This window comes from Lepidochelys olivacea, assembly GCF_965140295.1.
Source record: "Lepidochelys olivacea isolate rLepOli2 genome assembly, chromosome: 27".
NCBI lineage: Eukaryota > Metazoa > Chordata > Testudines > Cheloniidae > Lepidochelys > Lepidochelys olivacea.
Window position 1 is genome coordinate 17,361,651 of NC_140437.1, and position 23,875 is coordinate 17,385,525.

Genomic DNA, 23,875 nt, shown 5'->3' on the forward strand with positions numbered 1-23,875 from the left:
GGAACTGGGAGGTGCCCTAGCTGAAGCCTTCCCATGCAGGGGTTGGTTAAAGAGCCTGCCTGCACCTACTGCAGCTGGGCGAGTCCCTACCTGTATGTATGCTAGTGAAAATGCAGGCTGAAACCTGGAGAGCTTGTCAGCTTGTCAATATCAGTAGTGTAGAAGGGAGCCCAGACTGGTGGATCAGGGCGCTCAGTGGTACCCCAGTTCCAGGTGGCCCCCATTACACCCATTTCCAAACAAATGCCAACGGCCCAGGAGCTGACGCAAGTAGAAGAACCAGCTCACTGCAACATGGGGTTAGGGTGTTTTATTCTTTGCTTTGGTCTATACAAAAAACTTACAGAAATAATAAAATCCTCAGTTCCTGAACCACATTCCAAGAACATCGATCCCTTTCCAACAGAAGCAGTAAGCCATCAGATCTAGAGTCGCTTTAAAAATGCATGAAGAGAAGGGAAGAGGGGAAGGAAACACCACTCACCAGAAAGGAGACAGATTAAATTGTTCAATAGTAGATTGATACAAGGACAGTTCCTAGTGGTTAGAGTCACTCCTCTATAGTAAGGACAGTTGCACTGAAATTCTGTTCACCCACGTCTGATCGGAAGGAATAAAGCTGTTGACATCCCTTGGGCTAGAACAAAGATCCCAGGAAAACACAGCACCCTTTGTTTTCTGCAAACTCACTGGATTTGCTATTTTTAAAGTTTGTAGAAAGCAAAAGGCTCATTTTAAAATGTTAGATTATTTTTGTTAAACACTAAACACAGAACAGGAAGTGGGAAGTTAAAAAGCATGAACTTAAAATCAGACAGCAAAAGCCATTTGCACCATATTAAAAAATAAAAGAAATATATATATTTATAGAAAAGACGATTACTGTCATGCCAATGGAGTTGGATAATGACGCGGGAGTCGCGTGTTTTAAAGCTTCAGAAACAGTATCTTGGCTTGGCTGGAGGGTGTTTGAAGCAATCTCAGGAGGAAAGGGCCTTTTTCACAGACCCACAGCAAAAAAGAAATAAAAACAAAACAAAATCTAAAAATAAAGCCTCTGGTGGGAATGGAAAAGTTGGTCTCAGGCACTTCTGTCTCCCAAGTCCCTCTTGCAAGCGCTCATCTCTGGAGCCACCCTCTTCTGCCCGGACAACACACCTGTAGGCGGAAGGACAGCGTCAGACAGCTGATAGGGGTGTAACAGGAGGAACAGCAGGTCTATCAGAGTGTGGGATCGTTCTCTGGGGCTAGGCTGGCCAAGGAGGAAGGCATGCTGAAGGGGCAGTCCTGGGCTGCCTGGGGAAGTCTGGCTTAGCCCATTGACCTACTCCGCCCTGTCTCATGGTAGGGCAGGCAGCTATGCCATGGGTTGGCCACATTTGCAGGCAGCTGTACAATGGTTCCCACACCACTGTTCCCTTGTAACAATGAACGAGAGGAAACTAACCCAGCTACCCACAGCCGTCTCATGGGGAAGGGGCTGGGAGGGCATGGAGACCTCCTGTGGGGGGTGCACAGGTCTCAGTACCGGGAGATTGCCTGGAGCTAGCACCAGGGGGCAGAAGGGGGTCATTTCCCCAGAGCCCCCAAGCAGCCAGGAGCAGTGGAAATGCTGGTCAGCGGGATGGCAGTGGTCATGCACCTCAGACCCTCAGCTCTTCAACCCTTCCCCTCCCTCACCCGCACGTGGTCCCTTCATCCCAGCAGCCACTGGTGTGTGGACTGCAGCTCGGCCAAGCTCATCTACTGCCCTCTTCTTGGATCCCGTAGCTCTCACGGGTCCGGGGAATGTCCCATCCCTGGGAGTCTCACCCCAGGCTCTGCCCTGCGCTTTCTTCATTGCTTGGGGTCCACTGACCCATCAAACCCCCTGCCTGGCCCTAGTTCTTGGGCTCTTGCCTAGAGGTGGAAAGTTGCCTGGAGCCCTCAAACTGATGCCAGGAGCCCAGAGGTGGGGAAGGACACGCTGGCAGAGTAGATGTGCTCATGGAAGGCCCAGCAGTCCCAAAGCTGTGCACCAGAAGCCAAGCTATCCAGCCACAGCTCGGCACGGCCATCCTCCTCTGTCCTCAGACACGAGCAGGACAATCCCCACACTGCTGCCCAGGTCAAGACAGTCCCTCCTCCCAGTCCCAGCTGGGCTCCCTGCCAGGCAAGGCAGTGGTGGTCCTACCTTGTGCAGTGCCTGAGGAGCGGGTTAGGCGAGCATGTGTTCAGGGTAGTGACCTCGGACGCCATCACTGTAGGTGTCCATGGGGTAGTCTCCGTCCATATCCATGTTTATGTCCAAGGGGTCATCACCCGGATACATACGATACCCAGCATCCATATCTAGCCACCAGGGGGAGAGGGCAGCCGTTAGCCCGCATGCCAGCCACTGAGCGGAGAATTAGCACCAGCTCTGTGCTCAGGTGGGGACACCCCAGCTCCCATCCAAGCATTACAACTGCCCTCCCGGCCACTGAGGCTGCATCAGAGCTGGGGTCCATCAAGCCCAAGGCCTGACAGGCAACAGCACCAAATACTGCAGGAGACCCCAACACGGCCAGATACGGAATAAGGGAAAGTTTCTTCCTGCCCCCCTTGGAGGCTGGCTCGTGTCCTGATGCAGGAGGAATAAAAGCCCCAGCTGGCCTTGGCCGGGGCGACACCAAAGCTCCTGGCCACACACTTCGCCTACAGGCAGCAGCGCGCTCTCCTGCAACGAGACGTTCCAGAGGGGAGCGGACGCTGACAGGACTTGAACTGGAAGCAGGACGGCTCAGGAAACTCGAGTGAGGCTGGGGCTCCCAGGAGGGAGCAGAGAAATTAGTCTCCATGTACAGAGCATGGCAATGCCACGCTGCCAGTCACCTGGAGCCTGGCGTTTGTTCGTAGCCCAGTGTTTAGTTCTCCTGTGCCCGGACACTAAAACCCGGCCAGCGAGACGTACACAGGGCCCAAGCCATGCCATGCTGGGGAGCGGAGGCAGAAGGCTACAGCCACCTGACGGGCGCTTCCGGCCAAGTGGCCCAGCAGGGCCCCCAGCTCAGATGCACCGTTTGGTGCCCCGGCAGGCATTGGCAGCACACGCCGGCCCTGCCGAGCTTGGGGGTTTCTGCACTAAGCATGTGCCCAGCACTTACCCTCCGGGTACGGCTCATTGATCGGGATCATGCTCTGCGCCTAGGGAGGAGACACACACAGGTAACACGAGGGCGCAGAGACACAAGGGCTGTTTGGGGCCAACCTTCGCATGGTGCTTGGAACACGCACATGGGGAGAATTAGCTTTTCCCGGCAGCAACGGCTTTTGAGAAGAGGGTAACAGGACCTTATGGTGCTGGGACAACCATGGCAGCAGCTTCCCTGCAGTCTCTGGCCAGCTCCCTCCTGGGAGCCTCTGGGGTGGTACCAATGCCGAGCTGTTTTATTGGAGGAATCACAGCTCCTGGGGAGGAGCGGGGGGCTCGTGCTACCTGGGGATGCTGCATGAGCACCCCCATCTGCCCAGCTCACGGGCTGATTGCAGCCCCAGGAGGCCACTTGTGGCCAGGATTCTGTGCCAATGCAAGATGCCTGCAGCAACAAGAAACCCAGCTCCCATGGTGCCCCCTTTGCCCACCAGCCCCAGTGCAGGGAGACTCAAGGGTTGTGGACAGATCATGTTGGACCAGTTTCTAAATGGAGCTTAGATGTTCCAGCCCTGAGTCCCCCAGTACAAGCATTAAGCCCTCCGTTTACTAACCCCTCCCACCTAGGAACAGGCACCCCCGTGCCCTGCCCCTGCCCCCACCCTCCCCATTGCAGACGGTCACATGCTCAGGGCTAAGTGGAAGATGTGGCTCACGTTCTTCCTGGCCCAAGTTCCACTAGAATCCCCTGGGCCCTCTGAGCCACGGAGACACCCTGGGTACAAGCCCCATTCGTGGGCAGGGCACTGGGAGAACAATCTCATGGAAGACGTTAGCGCCCAAATAAAGCGCTCAGCTCGGGGGGAGGGGAGAGCTCCTGCATCGCTACCAAGGACCATGAGCTGGCCCTGAACAGTTCTAGAAGGAAAAGCCGTGCCCGACCCCACCCCGATACAGACAGGCACTTACTGCTTCCCAGGCAGCAGGGTCATGTTTGAAGAGGGAGTTGGTGAGCTCAACGGAGACGCGTTTCCTGTAGTCGGGGTTTTTATCCTCCGAGATGCGGAACAGCACGGCTGCGGCGTAGGTGGCTGGACAGAGAGGGGGGAACGTTGGAAGAGGAAACCTCTAAATGCCAGCAGATGGCAGAGGGAGCCACGCTCCTCTCTGAGCAGATGGCTGAATGATTTCCACTTCAGTGGGCGGCTCTGCATTTAATTACGTTTCCTGTTGCCACAGGACTGCCACAGCAGCTCTGCCGGCACCGTCCCGAGAGCCTCCAAGCCCCAGGGGCCACAGCGCCGTTTCATGGAGCAGGGCCTGTGCACCGTCACCCTCCTGCTAAGTGCTTCCCGCCCCGCAAGGCCCGGGGCTGGAGCCTAGTGTGAGAAGGAATGTCGAGGGAACGACAGCACTTCCTTTAAGTGCGTTCTGGTGTTGCAGCCCTGTGCATGGCAGAGGGGGCCACAGAGCGGGTGCCGAGCGTAGGAGACAATCGAACCCTGTCAGCTGGCTAGGGCGTCCTGGTGGGGGCATGCTACAGCCCCCACGCTCCAGATGGCGGCAGCCCCGAGGCAGCAGAACAGGAGAAGCTGATGAGAACGGAACAGAACCAGGGCCTGCCCAACGCACCGACTGAGCAGCTTGGCGCGAGCCCCACTGGGAGTCCCAGCTCCAAGCGCCTGGCTCCAGCTGGCTCGGCTCACCTGTGCCTTCGTTCCTGGAATGCAGCAGCTCCATCAGCGGAGCAGAGGCCCCCTCGGCATCAATCGTGTCAGCAGCTTCCTTGTCCTGGGCCAGCTCACACAGCACTCCAGCTGCCACCCGCTGGATGTTCTCCACGGGGGAATAGAGCAGCTGTCGGGGGAGGAAAAGCAGCGTGAGCCACTCCTGGCACTGCAAGCAAAGCCAAGCCAGGGCTGCTCAAGACCAGCTTCTCCGGCTGCCTTCACCCACCCCCCGAGGGAGCTACTGCACGTGCCAATCGGATGCACTGGGGCTCAGAGCCACCTGGACCGCCACAAGCCACCCTGGGCCTCCCGAAACCACCCCACCTCCCCTTCGCCTTGTGCTGCAACCCGAAGCCCAACCTGCACGAAGAGAGGAATCGTGTTGAGTCGGAAGATCTCCATGCGGTTCATTGGGTCCCGGGCCAGAATATGCAGGGCTCCTGTGCACCCCTCCACTATCTCCTCCATCTTCACTCCATCCTGCAAAGGGAGCAGTGATCAGCACCAAGGGACGACAGGTGTGAACGCACAGCACCGTACAACGGGTGTGGTACATGGGCGGAGGGAGGACAGAGCACAGTTCCTCGCCCTCCCACCTGCCTGGCTGCAATGGTTCATCACAGCTGACAAGAGTAGTTATGTTCTCCACGGATCACCCAGCAGGGGGCGCTCTGAACACCAAGTGGCATCTGCTTAGAGACCAGTGCTTGTATGGGATGGAGGGGATGGGACTGCGCGAAGCGCCTGGCCAGGTCTTCCTGCGAGCTGACTGCATCACCTTCCATTCTGGCGCGTACACGGCTGCTGCTGCTGCCAGGCGCAGTCACAAGGGGGCAGGAGCAGCTGCTGGAGCGCTGCATGTCCAGGACTACGGCCCAGTTACAGCAGCCTTACCCACAGGCCCAGCACGTGGAGCTGCCAGGGCAATACCCAGTGGGTGTCCAGGGGCCGAGTGGAGGCTTCTCGTTCCAGAATAAGCCAACCGAGCAACGCCCTGTGCGCCAGGATCCCTGGGACACAGGGAAAGGCCCCACCGGGCAGGCGCTCCCCAGCTTGGCCATTGGCCCCTCCCGCATCTGTACTTACTGTGTACGGCTGCTGCGTGCCAGCTGCCACATGGCGCTGGGCATCTTGGTGAGCCTTCACCAGCAGCTGGACCAGGCGAGGGATCACGGCAGCCTCCTGCAGTGGGGCGTGGTTAGCCGGGCACAGGGCCAGGTTGCGGATCAGACCAATAGTGGCCTGGAAGAGAGGAGGATGAGGCCATCAGACCGGGCACTGGCTGAGGCAGCAGCTGTAGGTGCTCAGGACTCCTCCATTCAAGAAAGGGACTGGACATGCCAGGAGCAGAACTTTGCGTTTAACCTCCCGTGTCCCCGGCACGAGCCCAGCTGCAAAGCCAATATTGCGCCGGCTCTGTACGCACTCAGCAGGGGGTTCAGAACCAGCCGCCCCAGCTCCCTGCTCACTAGTGCCAGCCGCTACGTCTCAAACCAGTTCCCTCTCCTCCACAGGGAGCTCGGGGGGAGGTTAGCGTGGCTCGCTGGGCATCAGGCAGAGCTCAACTGAGCCCCAGCGTCGCCCTCCCCCAACGGACGCTCCAGAGCCCCTCTTGCAGTTTTACCTTGACCAGCGGCCACTGGTTGGGCTGGTTGAGGAGCTTGACGATCGCTGGGATGCCGTAGTTGAGCCGCACCGAGTTCTGGGCCATCTCTGCCTCTGGGTGCCGGCTGGTGAGGTGCCGCAGGGCGCAGACAGCCGGCTCAGTGATGTCCTCCTTGTCGCCTGCTCTCAGGATGGTGTGGATCAGGGCTTCCACCCCATTGGACTGCGTGACCAGGGTCTTGTTTTTGCTGTTGTTGCAGGTCAGGTTGGAGAGGGTGCCGGTGGCGCAGGTCAGCACGTTCACGTCGTCTGAGCTCAGCTGGTTGACCAGGATCTTGAGGACGCCATCCAGACCCTCCTACAGAACAGTGAGTAGGTGAGAGTAGAAGCAAGACGTCACACCTGTCCTCTTCACACAGGCCATCAACTGCAGCATGGACAAGACAATGGACTAGGCCCAGCCTGTCCCCTCCTCGTTGGGCTCAGCTCTACTACAGCAGCCACAAGCTGCATCGTAAATAGCCCCAGGCCCTTTCCCAGAGCTCTGCTCCCTCCTGCCCCACTGCTTGATAAGGTGGAAGCAGAGCTGCTTGTCTGTTCACACAGCTGAGCCATCCCACATCACAGCAGGCTCCTCCATGCAGGGAGTCCTCTGCCCCCACCTCCAAAAACATAACTTTCTGCCTAAGGGGCCGCTTCAGACCACAGGGAGCTCTGCTCGGAGGGTGGTGGTGTCACGGCACGCCCTGCGTCACCGGATTCACCACACACTACACTATAGCCGCACAGGAGCGCTCATGCCAACTCGCAGCAGTGCCAGCTAGGAATGGCCCTGATCAATGCAGGCCAGTAGGCCTGAGAGTCACCAGCCCAGTGCTTTGGAGACATCAATCTCTGTGTGCCACGAGAACGCTTAGCTAGCCTGGCGAGCCGGTTTCAGGTAGATGGCAGCTCTGGCATTAGGGAACCTTGGCAGACTGTGCCAGGCTGGAGTGGGAGAGGAGTTGTAACTTTAAAGAGCGGTAAGGTGAAGTTAGCAAGTGTTGTGTCAGAGCATGCTGACGGGAGGGGTCGACACTGCTGCCTAGGCACAGGAAGCACTGGACAGATTCATTGGAGAGGACCACACGCGTGTCACTGCAGAAGGTCCTGCGAGCTCCAGGCCCCACCCCCAAGCGAGCTAGAGGAACATGATAATTAGGCATCAGGGATTCAGAACCCCAATTGCGCACCCATCGGGACACAGCCTTGAAGGTCACGTAACTGCTTAGTAAAGACAATGCAGAGCATTGTACAGATGAAGGGCAGATGGTGAAAGACTAGTGTTCCTCTGAACACCATTTGCACCAACCAAGCCCGTTCACCCCATCTCATGCCAGGGAGACTAGATTTGTAGAGGGCAGAGCACCCCTGGGACTGAGGAAGAGATCAGCTGGAACATCAAGCAGACAGCAACACCTTGGCAGGTGGAAATGTTTCCAGGAGGGCCCTCACAAAGGAGAATTATTGAGCTGCCAACTCTATCCCCCCCCCACTCTCTGCTCTCCCTCAAACCCTGGTTGGAGCATGCAGTAGGAAGCTGGGGAGTTTATCATCTGGTCACACTTGAGATCTGCCCATTTAACTCCTCAAAGAGTGAAGATTACAAGGTACCACCCAGATGCGCTCCTTCCCCTGGGAACCAGGCTCCCTCTGGGGCCCCAAAACTGTGCTGTTTGGGTCGATGGCTTGGCGGACTCCAGCAGGCCCGAGAACATGCACAATTCAACAACCCTTCCTCATGCCAAAGGCCAACTATTGTTCCAACTCAAGCAGGGTGTCTCAATGCAGTAAGAGTCTTGCTTGCTGCAATATTTTCTTAGAACAAGAGTCCCAGGCCTCTAGACTCCTGTAACCATAGCTAGCTCTCTGCACTGTTTGGACAGCATGAGTGACAGATGCTCCAGACATGTGCAGCTTTACTTAGGAGTTTAGTATCTTCGCCAGGTTTCCCCTGCCGGAAACATGCAAGTGATACAATCCCCAGCTGTTCAGAGCAGTATGACAAGCCAGCACGCGCACTGTGGGTGATCATGGGGGTCACTAGCGGCAGGACTGAGGGATTTAAGAATAGCCAGAAGGACAGTGGGAGATGGGGGTGGGGTCTTGGGTCCTGGTTAGATAGAGGATGCAAAGGAGTTAAGTCAGTAGACAAAGCTGCATTCCCCTGTTTGCTATTTAGCAGAGCCTGAACACCAAATGTTTCATTTGTTAATCTCACTGGAGACGGAGTTACATGCCTTCCAGAAATGATCCCAAATACTTTCCACGCTGCATCAGATCCTAATCCATGTGGAGGGTCAGGCCAAGCACCATGTGGGGAACACATCAGGAAGCAGTGGAAAGGCAGGGGGTGGGGGAAGAGGAACCCTGGATGTCAAAGCAAGCAGCTTGGTGAAACTTCAGGGGCGTCTGACTCTTCTGCTCCCTTCCTTGTCCGGACTCCACCCCACCCTCCCCAGCCACGCTCCCACGGTCCTTCCACAAATACCATCAGCCTGACGAACAATGGCTTCCTCGCTGACTGTCAGAACAATCTGGCACCAGCCCTGGGAAGTCAGAAGCAAGCCCCAGCACCGGTTCTGCAGCAGGGGAACACGGGAGACGCCTTTCCAAGGGTGCTGACACAGAATGGCTTATGCCTTCGCCAGACTCCTGGCCCCACCCCTGTGGGTGCGGTGCATGGGCTGGCAGCACACAGAAGCATGTACTTACAGGGGGCGCCTTCTCCCCACTGGGTCCTGGAGATGGAGTGCAAGTCAGACACAGGCAGGGAGAGGACAGACTGCCATCCTGGTGTGAAGAGGCCCCAGGCGCCCTTGGGAGACCCTGAGCACTAGGAAGCCAGCATTTGACAGGGTAACTGGTCCAGTGGACGGGAGAAGCAGTAGATGGGATGTACCTTGATTTTAGCAAGGTTTTTGACAGTCCCACATAAGAGTCCCATAAGCCAGCTAAGGAACTGGGGTCTAGATAAAATTACTATAAAGGTTGGTGCTCAGCTGGCTGAAAGACTGTTCTCAGCGAGTAGCTATCAATGGTTCACTGTCAAACCGGCAGACGTATCTAGTGGGGTGTTGCGGGGTTCAGTCCTAGATCCGGTACCATTCACTAGGTTCATTAAATGACTTGGAGAATGGAGTGGAGAGTGTGATTGTAGGATTTGCAGAGGACACCCAGCTAGGAGTTGCCGCAAGCACTTTGGGGGACAGGATTAGAATTCAAAACAAATGGACAAATTAGAGAATTAGACTGACATCAACAAGATGAAATTCCAATAAAGACAAGTGGAAAATACTTCAGCTGGCAAGGAAACAAAGCAAATGCACAGCTACAAACTGAGGAATGGCCATCTAGGCAGAATTACTGCTGAAAAGGATCTGGGGGCTCTAGGGGGTCACACACTGAATCTGAGACAATGTGATGCAGCTGCGAAAAAGGCTGACCTCATTCTGGGACATATGAACAACACGGGAGGTGAGTGTCTCACTCTATTCGACACTGGTGAGGGCCCACCTGGAGTCCTGTATGCAGTTCTGGGCGCCGCGCTTTAGGAAAGCTGCGGACAAATTGGAGGGAGCCCAGGAGAAGACCATAAAAGTGACCAAAGGTTTAGAAAACCTGGGAGGTTTTCTGGGAGGAAAGGTTAAAAATCTGGGCGTGTGTAGTCTTGAGCAAAGGAGACTTGATAGTCTTCGAACATGTTAAGGGCTGTATAAAGAGGACAGGGATCAATTGTTCTCCATGGCCACTGGAGGTAGTACAAGTAATGGGCTCACTTGGCACCACTGGAGATTTAGGTTAGATAGTAGGAAGAACTCTCAGAGCAGAGAAGCTCTGGGACACGGTTCCATGGGAGAATGTGGAATCCCTGTCACTGGAGGTGTTCAAGAGCAAGTTGGACAAATCCCTGTCAGAGGAGGTTTAGGTTTACTTGGTCCTGCCCCACTGCAGGAGGCTGGACTTGGATCTCTCAAGGTCCCTTCCAGCCCCACATTTCTAGGATTTCCATTACTTCCTGCTGTCCCCATGGAAATTAAGCCATTGCAACAGGACTGTGAAGGGAGCTGCTCCTTGGAGTCAAAGCTGGGTAAGAACATCCCCTCTGGACTTTGGATGTTGGGCTCAGTGCAGAACAGGCTAAGATCAGGTATCCCCACAGAGCACCAGACAGGTGATTAATGCTCTACAGTCTATTCAGGAACAGGCCTTGGAAATGCTTATTTGAGGCTTCTACAATGGCTGGATTCCTGTGCACTCACCTGCTTGGTGGCCACATCAGAGAGGTTCCTCAAGGTCCACAGGCAGTTCTGTACGAGCCTTGGGCTGGAGCTGGTCAGATGTTTCCCCAGAGCTTGCATGCCACCTGAGGGAAGAAACACAAAGCCCAGCCCAGCTGTAAATAGCCCCAACATCCAAGCTGCCCAGCACCATCCAAGCATGTGAGAGGCTACACATGGGTTTGGGCTCTTCAGACAGCCCTTTGCAACACTAAGTCTGAGGCCACCATCTCTCCTTGTACTGTAGAGAGACAAAGGCAGCATCACCGCTGGCCAGCAGGGCTAGCAGCAATTCTGCCCCCTTGCTCTTCCCCAGAAGCACATGTCTGCACAAACCTAAGCAAAAACAACTCGCATTTGTCCTCAAAAAGTTTCCACTAGCATGTGTAAGAAGCCAGAGTATGAGTGCCCAACTCATGGCAAAGCTGGGATGGCAGCCCTGACACAAGGGCACTAATCAGAGATTAACCCATTCCTGTAGCTTCGCAACTGCTTTGGCCACTCCATAAAGCACCCCGCAACTCGAGTAAAGGTGCAAACAGGCCCACCTCCCGTCAGAGGTGTCTGTGCACCCAGAGGAACCAGTCGCTACGACCTCCTGGAAATGCCCCTCCTCCAGATGAGCTCTCTGGAAACAGGTGACAGGCCATGGGAGCAGAGACCTAGCCAACATGGAAAGGGAAGTGGCAAGACAGACTGTCACTCCGTGGCATTCGAGCGAGTGAGAAGTGTGGGTAGCATCCTGACAGGAGTAGAGGAGACTAACAGGGTGGCGTTAGAACACTAAAGTTCTAGAGAATTGTATGGAAGCCTAGAGGGACCAACCACACAGCGAGTGCTTGGGGACGCTGCCAGGATGGGAAGTCACACAGGGGACGTGGACGTGAGCAGTGTGAGACAGGTGCTGTTTAGGGAGACCTCTTGGAGGTGCTTTTTAACTTCACTGCAATGGAAGGGGATGGGAGAGCTGGGAACCTTAATAAGGGGAAGTGTTGGGATGTTACAATTAACACCGTCATCTGACAGGGTCTCTGATGAAGGCCTCATTAAGAGTAACAGCTCAGCACAGCTGGAAGCAAAGTGACATAACAAATGGCAATTAAATCCACATCCCATCTCACTGAATAGGAGCGTGGTTCGTTATCAGCCCCTCAAGGACGAGGCACCAGCTTATTTCCATTACAGAGCAGCTCAGGGACTTCTCGAACCATAACTGACCCCGAAGTAGGAGCAGGATGCTGCTGGTTCCTGCTGGCTCAGAGGCTGAGACAGGGCCCAGCTCCACACCTCACGTTAGCCCACGTGCCTTGGAAGAGAGCAAGTATCCAGTGGTGCCTGGAAAGGGCCACAGCCTAGTTTGCTCCAGCTGTTGAGTCTGAACCAGCCCCCTCCATCTCAGGCCCACCCCCCCGGCCTTCGCAGGGCTCACTCACCAGCCTCCACGATGGCAGGCTTGTTGCTGGGACACACAGACAAGACCTTGAGCACCCGGCTGGTGGTCCAGAGCAGTTTCTCGTAGGTGTAGCTGCGCATGATCTGCACCAGGGCTTGGGGTCCCCCATTGGCCAAAATAATCAGCTGCAAGAGAAAGCAGCATTAGCCCTCCAGAGGGGGCCACGAGAGGTGTCCACAGAGATCAGGTGCCGCCGGAGAACTCCGATTAATCCTGAACATTTGCATTTAAGCCACCGAGTGGGGCGCTACTGCATTAGTTGGAATATCTGCTCCGCTCTCCTGACTCCACTGGACCCTAGCTCCTGGGTTCAACTCCACGTGAATGGAGAGAGAGAGACCTGAGAACAGTCTGCAGACATGCTAAGGGCTGGTGTAAAGACAGCAGGGATCAATTGCTCATGTCCACTTAAGGTAGGAGAAGCAATAATGGGCTTAGTCTGCAGCAGGGAGATTTAGGTGAGATGTTAGGAAGAAGTTTCTCACTCTCAGGGTAGCTAAGCTCTGGAACAGGCTTCCCAGAGAGGCTGTGGAATCCCCATCACTGGAGCCTTTTAAGAACAGGGTGGTCAAACACCTGCCAGGGACTGTCTAGGTTTGCATGGTCCTGCCATAGTGCAGGGGGCTGGACCTGACTTTGAGGTCCCTTCCAGCCCCACATTTCTATGATTCTACAACCAGGGCACCAGGACAATCTGCAGGTCCATTTGTGCAACTTAAAACTGACTCAAACATTCAGGATTAAAGTCACAGGACAGGAGACTGGACGGCCCCCAGCACTAGGTGCACAGCAAATTCAGTGCAGCTTCCCCCCAAACTCCAAGAGCCCCCCCCCAGAACAGCCACCCTGACCCTAAAAGGATTAAGACGTAGGCCTGGTCTAGACTCAACACGGCTACAGCGCTCAGCGCTATGAGAAATTCCACCCGAGTGCCGTAGTTCAGCCCTCCCAACTCCCTCCTGGTGTAGACACGGCCTAACTACCAGCCCAGAGGGTCTGCTACTCTTCAGAGTAAGAGTAACTTCTCTGGCGGCCGTAACAGGGGATCCAGTTTCCGCCGCACACGCAGCAGGCAGGATCTGCTGGCACCGACTGCTGCGTTTCGGTGCTATTCCGGGCAGCCAAGCCTTGGTCAGGAGTGTTTACACACAACTACGGTCACACAGGAGTAGGGAAAAGAGGGTCTTGCTTTAAGACTATAAATACATGTCTAGGCTGGAAGGAGTACAGAAAAGTCTGGCAGGAGAGCTGAACTTGCTACTGGGAGCAGGATGGACTGAGGAGTTTGGGCCAGAACCGCTCCTCTGCTGGAACTGAGCTATCATGGCATTTAGTGCTGCGGCACCAAGTATCCAGGCTAGTGGGCACTGCAAGGTGGGGTCTGTGCAGCAAGGGAGGGGGTTTGAACCTTCCACCCTCGCCCTCACCCCAGTAGTTTCACTGGTTCTAATTAATGGACAAGCTGACAACGCAGACCAGGTCGTCCACTGACAGCAGCCTCCACTTCCCACCTACTCCCGGATGCTAGTAGCCACGGGACAAATGCTACCAACAAGGCAATGAAGGAGCCAGGGCTGGCAACAGGCTTACCTTGCTCTCCTGGTTCCCATAGGCTAGGAGCTGAAGGCAGTCAGTGGTGATGGCGAGGAATTTCGGGTTGTTCTTGTTCAGCAGGGGAACCATCTTCTGCAGGCCATCAGCCAGGCGCACCGCCATCTTGGCACCTTCCTGGTACAGCAGCAGGTTGTGCAGGGTGGTGATTGCGTAGAACAAGACCGACTCGACCGGGGAGCTAAGGATGAGAGCATGAAGGGGAATTAAGCCACAGCAGGAGGTGGCTGAAGATGTGTGGGCGCCTTCATGCTTGTTACAGGCAGGCCCCAGAGCGGTACCGGGCACTGCATGCTGGGATGTGTAGTTCTGGCAGACTGCACCTCCATATTAGGAATGGAAGGGCTGCTGCAGGCAGCGCCATTTTATGCCAGTTGGGTGTGGCCCCTGGCAGGTGGCCATTGAAGTGCTGTGCCTGGAAAAGTTCAGCCACCCCGGGATCAGCATGGAACAGAAGCGAGTACTGTACTGTCCCTAGCTCCGCTCCTCACTAGCCCAGCAGGCACTTCTCGAGCACAGCTTAAACCTCACTGGTGAACGCAACCCCCAGGGTGGCCCAAAACAGACATCTGTGGCATTCCCACGATGGCCGGGATGGGCAGATGGAGGGAGTCTCTGGATTTCGCGAAGTGCTATAAGCCAGGAGGCTCCATAGCCAGCTCGGCAGAGGAGATTCCAAGCTGCAGGCGAGAAAGCAAAGATTCATCTTTGACTAGGGAACGGGCTCGGCTAAGCCTGCAGCCTACTGACCAGGCCCTATGGCAGTTATCACACAACATGCTTTGCAATGCCAGCAGACTGGCCACACCAGAGCGCTGTCAACGCCTCTCGCCTGCCCTGGCTCCGCTCCCTCCCACTTCCAGCCACCCTATACAGCAAGCAGCTGTCCTACTGAACAGACTATGGGAGAGCCACTCCAGAGCCTGTTGGCTCAGCTCTGTACACCTGCACGTTGGTGCCTGGTACCTGAGCATCCGCACGAGAGCTGGGATGCCTCCCGATTTGAAGATGGCCAGCAGCCCCTCACGGTGGTGCGAGAGGTTGTGCAGGATGCTGGTGGTGCAGCGGGCAGTGTCCAAGTCGCTGGTGTTCTGCATGGCACGCACCACGGCCGCCACAATCTGTGGGGACTGCATCAGGGCGCGGCGCGATGCCTCCTTCTTGGACAGCTGGTTCACTATCATGGCCGCTTTGCTGACCACAACCTAGGGAGAGAGAAGGCTGCAGATGGGAGAGGGGTCCCAGCCAACGCTATGAACCAGGAAATTACTGAGCAGCGAGGGAGCTGAATCTCCCACTAAAGCAGCCAAAAGAAGTTTCCTCCCTTTCAGGCGGCTAGCACTGCACATGGGGCAGCTGGATCCTCTGTACCGTACTGAGAGGCTGGGCCAGAGTGGTGGGAAAGACTCTGCTCAGGGGGCTGAGAGCCCGCACAACTAGTGCATTCGAATGCGGCTATTTAACAAAACGGCACCACAACGCGCAGCAGGAGGGCGGGCTGCAGCCAGGGCTCAGGTGCTCTGACACAGCAGAGGGTGGGATGAGAGAAGCAGCCAGGGGTGCAATGCGACAGGTTTTTCCAAGAGATCTGTTCTAGGAGTTACTTTGGGGCAGGTCCCTGGCCTGTTAACACAGGAGGTCAGACTAGATGATCACAACGGTCCCGTCTGGCCTTGGAATCTACGCAGCACTAGGGTGCAGGCTGCCCTGCTTTGCCATCTGTCCAAAGCCGGGGTAACGCCAGGAGCGCAAAGTTCACATGAGGTATTAAAAGGGCAGAAGAGGGAGGGGAGGAACTGTGAGTACAGATGTAAAGAAACACAGTTGCCCTGGGTCAGATTCCCCCTTGCTACAGCAGGGTTGATGGGCCATGTGACCACAGTGCTTGGGCAAAGGAGAAGGGCTTTGGTCAGCATTGGCTGGATCTCCTCTGAGGTCCCAGGCACGTTGCAGCAGCCTCCCCCGCCAGAGCTATGCTTCCAGGCAAGCACGCAGCTAGGAGGTTTGCAGCCTGAGTCCCAGAGCATGCCCCGGACAAGAGCGTGCATTGAGCAGAGTTTGCTCCCTTACCGGGTCCTCGTCATTCAGCAGCTTGGTGAGCTCTGGGATGGCCCGCGTGGCCAGCTCTGCATCGTCCTGGTAGTTGATCAAGTGCACGATGGCAGATTTCAGCATCTGCGATGGCTCGGCCAGCCTCTGTACGTTGGTCTGCTGGCCATCAATGTGAGTGGTCATAAGCAGGGACCGGTCCTCCATGGTCTCTGGGTACATGGCAGCCCGGACACGCTGGGCCCGTGTCATGGCCAGCTGAGACTCCATGTCTGCTGCTGCAGGGAGGAGAGGCGAAGGGAATGTTAAACTCCCAAGCTCGGCAGAGTTCGCTGCCAGGCCTCCAGATTTCAATTAGCTGAGCAGAAGTTTAACAAAATGACACCGGTAATGTCAGCATCCCAGCACGCCCCGCAAAGAGCTGGTGCTTCACATTGTAAAGAGATACAGCAGCACAGAGATAAGGGAACACTTAATTAGGCAGCATAATTTGGGAATTGTCACACAAGGCCTGTTAATTAAAAAAAATTAAGGGCATTTGCAAGTTGGGACCAGCTGGCTCAGGGGACTGGAATGGCATTTGGAGGCCTTTCCCCATGGGGTTTGTTGGGACAGATCCAGCTCAGGGACAGCTCTTACCACTAATTGCTATCCATAACTTCTGGGAACAGCTCGTGGCTTTGGTCCAGTTCCTGGCAGACAGAATATCCCCAAATCACACCATTGCCTAGAAGCAGCCTCAGGACCAGGGTAGGGCCTGAGCTACTCCACTGTAAGGCCTGGTCTACACCTAGAACTTAAGTCAACCTAGTGACTTCGCTCAGGGCTGTGAACAAGGATTCTTCCATCTAGCTACAGCCTTGGAGAGGTGGATTACCTGCCAAGATGGAAACCCCCTGCTGAGGATGCAAGAAATACCTAGGCTAAAGCGGCACAGCTGCACCTTTGCTGCTGTAGTGTGGAAATACCTTTCGCTTCCCCTTCTCTGCCAGCACTATACCTCTTCTGCAGGGAAGGGGATTTACCCTCTGGGGCCAGTAATCGGATCCCTTTACTCAGAGATAAATACAGGAAAGAGCCACCAGAACCGAGTCCAGCGTTAGCAGGTAGGAGTTCAGTGACTCACTCTCTAGTTAGAGAGAAACGGAGCCAGTGTCTTCTAGTTAGCATCACAGAAGCAGTCTCTCCTCACCCCAGCCCAGGTATTGTAGCGACCAAGAGAGCTGTCATTCTGGCTGTGGCAGGCTCCGCTGACGATGTGCAGGTGTTTGGGGTGCAGGGAAAAAGGGGAGGAGGAGAACACTTTTCTGGTTTTCTTCCCCTCTGTTTCAGACATGCCAGAGTTGCACCATCACCAGCTACTTTGTGCAAGCAACAAGCTGTAACACCTAGGAACAGTACTGCATACTGTCCCCAAGCAGCCAGGTAACTGAGAGGCAAACGTGGCTGATCACTAAGCTGGGATCAAACAGCTCCTATCTTGGAAACACAGCTTAAAGCGCTGTTGAGGCATGCGTGGAGACTGAGCTCAGAATCAGAGATGTGGTTATGCCACAAAACACCCTCTCTGTATGAGATCCTTCCTGCACTCAGATGTGCTGCCAAACAGTTTACCTTCCCCTGCCGTGGTGTTTTAAGCTGCAGTGACAGCCCAGGCGTGGAGAAGACAAAGGATTTACGAAGATGCATCCAGAGCGGGGCAGATTAAGTATAGGACATGGGAGATTTTGAGAGGGAGGTGGAGAAAGGCTGGGATGGAGCACTACAATTTCTGCACAACCGCCATTCAAGTGTCTGGTTTGCTCATCACCAACTTTACATGCTGGCCATCTGTGTCCCCTACCTGCTGCTGAGCCCAGGCCCTGGCCCCCCGCCTCTCTGTAGGTGGTTGTCTTGATGGTATACTGCTTGGCGTAGAGGTCCTCATCATCCCCGATGCATTTGCTGCTGACTGACGGCACCTGGGTGTTCACCCCAGAGTGTATGCCCGAGTCGTAGGTGTAGGTCTGCTGCCACTCTGTCACCTTGATCGGCTGCTCCATCATGTTCATCACCTCCATTGCTGCTCTGCAGGGAGAAGGGGAAGGAAGTTACAGCCTCCATCCAGCACATGGCCAAACTGAGCCAGATTCCGAATCCCAGCAGACAGCTTTCCTGCCCAGAATCCCCCTCTCCCCTCGCAGAGCCAGGCTAACGCACCATCTGTGGCTAAGTGCTGCTCGCCATGACCCTCCCACACATGCAGAGATCACTATCTGCCGTTTTCTTATTACCGAGATGAAAGGATGAACCAAGATGACAAATCCCACAGCTCAGCACTTTGCCTCTCATGTTGGGACATGAAAGGAGGCTGTGACTGGTACAGGCAGCCTGACTAAAGCTCCAGCTCCCCATGGCCATTACTCGCTGCAGAAGGGGGTGGGTTATTCTCGGTTCCTGAAGGCGTGTGCCAGAACATCCCGTGCCGAGGGACAGATCCCCTGCTATTCCGGGAAGCACAGAGGAGCTTTTTAAAGAGCCGTTTCCGGATAGGCAAACTGGCAGAAAGCTGAAGCCAGCCACAAGGGTTTGGAGTTTAGAATAAAAACAGGCTTTTCAGAGAGGTTTCTGGAACAGCTTGAGTGTGCCTAAAAATAAGGCAAGGCACACTAGCCTGTCCCAGCGAAACACCCTCTGACCGGGCACTGGACCCAGAGCTAAGACAAGCTGCTGTATCTGTGCCGAAGAAGAGACGTGCAGGAGAACAGGTAGTGCCGTCCCAGGGCAGGTACTTACCAGGATGCAATAAGCAGAGTATCGGCACCTCCAGGCAAGATCACTTACACCCCTAGTGATGGGATTTGAATGGAAACAGCTCTGCAGAGTCTCCTCCAGACTACCATACAGGAGAGCCAGGCTCGATCACCACTCTCCTTCCTGGGGCTGACAGCAGCCGGCTCAGCCCCTGGGGGAGGAGACGCCAAGCGCTCCCGCCCAAGCAGCCACCGCCCCATGCTGCTAGAAGGAGTGGCTCACAAGGGAGTGCCAGATTCCAAGCCCATACCGCTCAGACATTAAGGTGGGGACAGCCACAAGGAACCTAGATCAGGGTAGGAATCCCTTGAGCCTCCCCATGGCTGTCAGCACTCTGGGGACTGATTCCAGCATTTCTGCCAGGTGTGAAGGGGGAATCCAGCCTTTCAGACAGTGGAAATGCTCTTTGTTCAGGTATACTCCCTGCCCGCCCGCACCCCCACCTGCACAGCCTCAGAAGGTTCCACACAGACTTGAGGTCAGGCTGCTCAGGATTCACTTCAGACTCAGCCCCACGACCCCCACAGATGAAGTGAGCTGTAGCTCACGAAAGCTTAGGCTCAAATAAATTTGTTAGTCTCTAAGGTGCCACAAGCCCTCCATATCCAGGAGAGCAGACAGCTGCTGCAGAGGTATTTAGAGAGACACAGAGCAAGCAAGCAAAGAGCCACTGGACATTGGCAGCATGAGGCTTGGATGCACAGTCTGTATGCTGCATTTGCAGCCTGTGCTACTAACAGAGACTCCATTGCACTAAGGAGTTAATGTAGAAGAACAGCTGCAGCTGGGTGCAGATACACCCAGGATAGGAATGCCAGTTAATCATGGTAGCTCTTTGGGTAGGGGGTTCCTCCAGACCCTGGCAGACAGGAAGGATGCATTCCCGAGAGAACCTGGCGAAACAATGGAAACACCGGGAGCCAGGGGCAAGACTGATCTCTTTAGTCACCTGAACGGCTGCTTTCAGAAAAGACTTGGCAGCTCAGAGGCTTGGGAAGAGGATATGGAGCTTTCACCTCTAGGTCACTGGTTTGAATCTGGCACGCGCTGCTAGCAGCTAAGTTAGACTAACAGCTGCTTGGCCTACACCCAGTGAGTTGGTGGGTCTCTGTCCAGCTCGGAGGGGGAACGCTTGTTTGCTCCATGAAGCCAGTGGCTATCTTAGCACAGCCCAGTCATTCAGCCATTGACCTAAGATGGAACCTGCTTCCTCTCAGAGACAGTCCCATGAGGTTAATAAAGCCAAGACTGGTGCTGTGGGCCAACCAAGCCTACAGCCGACACACACAGAGGCCACGCATGCTCAGCCAGCTCAATAAGGAAGTGCGCTTCCTTGCAAGCCATGTTTACCCTACTTTAACCAAGCTTTTCTCTTTATTTAAAGCTCCAGCTGGCATTTGATTCTGCTTCACCCAGCTGTGCATTGAGCAGAACGCCAAGAGGTACCAACAGCTACTTATCTTGGAGCTGACCGCCCAGACTTGTATTCACACCAGCAGAGCGGCTGCCCTGTGCCCCTCTCAGACTGGGGAGAAAGTGACCCTCTAATCCCAACAGGCACCTAAGGTCCACAGAAAACAGGAGGGGGCCCCGATTCCAAGCAACATCCAGACCTCGAGGAAGGAGTTCTGGAATCTCTGGAATCCAGCTGCGTTGCTATTGCCGAGGACTTGGCAGCATGTGGAGGGAGGCGGGGTACTGCAGGTGGTAAAGCAGGTTTCTCAGCCTCCCCACCCCAGCACAGCCATGTCCGGATGCTAACAAGGCCTATTCCAGAGTCACTTGCCTCCTTCCCATTGGCACAAGTGAAACTCCCTAATGGAGCCATCCCTATGGTCCTCAGGACTGGGGGTGGGGGGTGTTTCTGCCCAGAGAGCTCCAAACTGATAAGCAGTAAGCCACAGACCCCAGCCCTGTCTGCATATGGAGGGAGGACGCTATCCTGCTCACCTGGAAAGCACCGAACGCTTCTGGGGCAATACCACAAGGAACTGAGTAATGCTTGGCCTCCTCCCTGCCCAGCCCTGCCAGCCTCACCCCACTGAGTAGCTCTCTGAGACCCACCTTGCCAGCGGGCGGCAGTAGCAGGCAGCATAGGATCGCAAGCAGGAGTGCCAGGCTTAAGAATTCGGGCAAGAGAGCTGAGCAGACAGCAAAGAGCTTGCTGCTTACTGTCTGGACTGCATGTTGGCTTGCACCAGAGTTTGGCTTCTCCAAAGCAAGTGGAGTACATTATAGCCAGGGCTGATTTGGGGTGGGAGGGATCAATTGTACTGGGGCCCCAAAACCTCTGCAACTGGGGTGAAATGGGAGGGCTCCACCAAACCGGACGTACCCGGTACACAAATTTCTCTTGACAGGCCTGATTATAGCCCCAGCCTTTGTACTGAGAGCAGGGCTTCGTTTTGCAGAGCTATTCCCCAGACCCACCCCAGAGGGTGTACGGGTGACAAAGCTCAAGGGGCTGGAGCACAGCTGGCTGGTAGAAAGGGCAGCTCTAACCCTGCCTGCTTCCAGCTTGTGTCAGACAAGCTCTGTGCCTCACTTTCCCCATATCTGCACAGTTCCACTAAAGCACTCAATGCTTCTACAGGGGGCTGCTTATCCCCAGCATCAGCATGTGTTTATGCAGCTCAGGGGATTATTTGAGAAAAGCAGCCTATGCCACAGATGGCTCCAAACATGGCCCTGCCCTGGGGACAGCTTGGGTAAACACAGCAGAAGCTTTCCAGGAAAGAGCCTGGTGTGGTTTGCACTAGGAGACAATGGAGGCCATTCCCTGCTGCTATGCATTTCCCCAGTCCCACCTGTATGGAGGCATCCAGGGTGGAGGTTCTAACACTAGCAGATGGAAGGGCATCCATCCCCCACTTGCCATCTACCCCCTCAAAGGAACCTTTCTGCTCTCTGGGGAGAGGGGAGGTTGCTCAGAACAATGCTCAGATCAGGAGTGACCCAGGCTGACCCACGGAGCCAGGAGAGCTGCCTTTTATGGCCATGCCAGGCTCCACTCGGACTTCATTCCCATTCAAGGTTTGCAGGGACCTTAGAGAGCAGAAGAGCCATAGTCCACCCTCCGCATTGCCTGTGACCCAGACCCGGAGTCACAACAAGTCAGGAAGGGAGGGATGAGTCACAGTTTCAGACTTGATAAGAGCAGGGAGGACTGGTAGAGGCAGCCACATGCATTTCCAAAGGAGAGGTTTAATTACCACCTTCCACCAATACTCTGAGTCATGCGTGGAAGGAGCTGGACCAGGAGAGCTCTAGGCGGACTGCTCCCCTCCACCCAGGAACAGACCCAAGCCAAGCTATTTCATGGGACAGCCCAGCCCGCAAAAGCTACAATGCAGCCTTAACCCATTTCAGTGCCTGAGCTGGCAGAAGTTAGTCCAACCCTGACCCCCATTTCCCTCGGCCAGCTGACTTAGTGGCACGTCTTACGTCTGAGTCAGGGCATTGGGAGGATTTTATATTTTATAGGGCAGAGGGGGATTGCACCTTGCTGCGTCGGGATGAGGTCTGCTCAGGATTCGTAACCGAGAAGGTTGCTTTTCCTGCAAGGGCTTGGTGAACACATGTCTGAGCACCACCCACAGTTACCAGGCAGCCCTGTGCTGTAATGAACAGCAAGAGCCATGTTCAAGAGAGAGCAAATCAGACCCAGGGCCTGGCAATGCATTCAGACAAGCCAACACAGGGAAAGAATTCAAAGAGGAGCCCAAAGGTTGCCTAGCAGAGTTAGAACAATGGTCAGGAAATCTGGGTTCTAGTCCCAGCTCTGCCTCTGATTGAATTTGGACAAGTCACTGCACTTATGCACCTCAGTTTCCCCACCTATAAAATAGGTGAACCACACCGAAAATTAAATCTCACCAGTTTAGTGCTATGAAAGTCTACTAGATCCCTGAAATCCACACAAAGCTAGCATACAAACATGCCCGCTCATCATTTTCAACCTAGTCCCCCGTGACTATCCTATGTACATTTTAAGGGCAGTGTTCTACTCTTTGTCTGTAATTTTAAGCTATAAAGTTGTAATTGTATTTACTGGTTAGGTTACAACTTTAATGGCTTGTGCATAATGCATGCTTATGCGGTAGTAAAAAAGGCAAAGAGAACCACTAATGGAAGCTGCTCAAGCTATTTACTCCCCATCACGTGTCAACAGGGTATGCTGGACAGGGTGGAGATCGGGGTTGAACTAATGCAAAGCACTGGGGTCAAGTAGAATATAGGACGTGGTCTCCACACCACACAAAAGCATTCAGTTGTCAGTGAGCTGTTAACGAAGGTAAGCACGGATCAACATTTCCAGAAAAAGGCCAGAGTCGATCGCAGACTCAGTGCTAAAAAGAGACTGGTCTTACATTCAGCAATTCAGCCCACATCTCTTGTTATCCTGGTAGGTCTGAGATACTTCTGTCCCTCTTCTGGCATCTGTAAACGAAGTGAACTTAAATTGCTGGGTACGCAAATACAAAGGGTCAGTCTGAAAACTGGGCCAATATTTGTGAAGAGCAATTCTCTTTGCAGCGTCAGGTGGGCGGGATGCAAGTTGCAGGCTGACAGCCATCTGTCAAGGGGACAACAAGCAAAGCAGTGGCAGCCAGGAGACCCTCAGAACAAGTCACTGAGCAGTATCCAGAGACAAATGACATTGTCCTAAAGTCACTACTTGTTATGGAAGGGCACCTGCAGAGCTCATCTCAGGGTGAGGCTTGCTACCAATTCCATGTCACCGCATGCACGCCCCTCTATGGTCGGCAAGGTGACTGGAACAGGGAGTCATTCGAGACAGCCCCAAATACACAGCCCTGGTCGCTCCCCCAGGTGAGTACTTTCCCTGCCACGGGGAGGCTGGCCTTTAAGCCACAATAAAAGCAAGGGAGTTAACAAGTCCTGGAGTGAGTATCGACCCACTTCTGTTTCACAGCTTGGTCAGTTCCCAAAAAGAATACTGCTAGATCCCAGGGCACCAGACAGCAGGAGTAGCTTTCTTTATAGCTGAGCAGACGGAAGTTTTGTAATTTGGACAGAGAACTGGGGGTATCTAAATATAAGCACCTGGGTGGGAAAGGGGATAGGAAACACTTAGCACTTCTCAAATCTTCTCTCATGCCTCAGTGAGGTAGGTCTGAGTAATAGGGAAAGTAGCAGGGAGGTGAGGTGAATCACACAGTGCCACAGAGAGTCTGAGCCA

At 54.7% G+C, this 23,875-nt stretch overlaps 1 protein-coding gene across 5 annotated transcripts in view; it reads right to left on the bottom strand.

Moving 5' to 3' along the window:
- Positions 1 to 295: 295 nt before the first annotated feature.
- JUP (junction plakoglobin) overlaps positions 296 to 23,875 on the bottom strand; it is a 50,617-nt gene continuing 27,037 nt past the window's right edge. For 3 of the 5 annotated variants that reach the window (XM_084615449.1, XM_084615450.1, XM_084615452.1), the window contains exons 2-15: positions 17,723 to 17,946; positions 15,901 to 16,157; positions 14,797 to 15,035; positions 13,810 to 14,011; positions 12,200 to 12,344; positions 10,749 to 10,852; positions 6,467 to 6,805; positions 5,929 to 6,084; positions 5,203 to 5,322; positions 4,819 to 4,969; positions 4,082 to 4,203; positions 3,126 to 3,165; positions 2,174 to 2,331; positions 296 to 1,158 (exon numbers count right to left, since the gene is read on the bottom strand). In XM_084615449.1, coding sequence (XP_084471575.1) covers positions 2,198 to 2,331; positions 3,126 to 3,165; positions 4,082 to 4,203; positions 4,819 to 4,969; positions 5,203 to 5,322; positions 5,929 to 6,084; positions 6,467 to 6,805; positions 10,749 to 10,852; positions 12,200 to 12,344; positions 13,810 to 14,011; positions 14,797 to 15,035; positions 15,901 to 16,157; positions 17,723 to 17,939 — 2,226 coding nt within the window. In that variant the 5' untranslated portion in view covers positions 17,940 to 17,946 and the 3' untranslated portion in view covers positions 296 to 1,158; positions 2,174 to 2,197. Of the gene's footprint in view, positions 1,159 to 2,173; positions 2,332 to 3,125; positions 3,166 to 4,081; positions 4,204 to 4,818; positions 4,970 to 5,202; positions 5,323 to 5,928; positions 6,085 to 6,466; positions 6,806 to 10,748; positions 10,853 to 12,199; positions 12,345 to 13,809; positions 14,012 to 14,796; positions 15,036 to 15,900; positions 16,158 to 17,722; positions 17,947 to 18,654; positions 18,797 to 23,042; positions 23,063 to 23,875 lie in introns of those variants that run through there. The other 2 variants (XM_084615453.1, XM_084615451.1) reach the window with 2 other exon arrangements.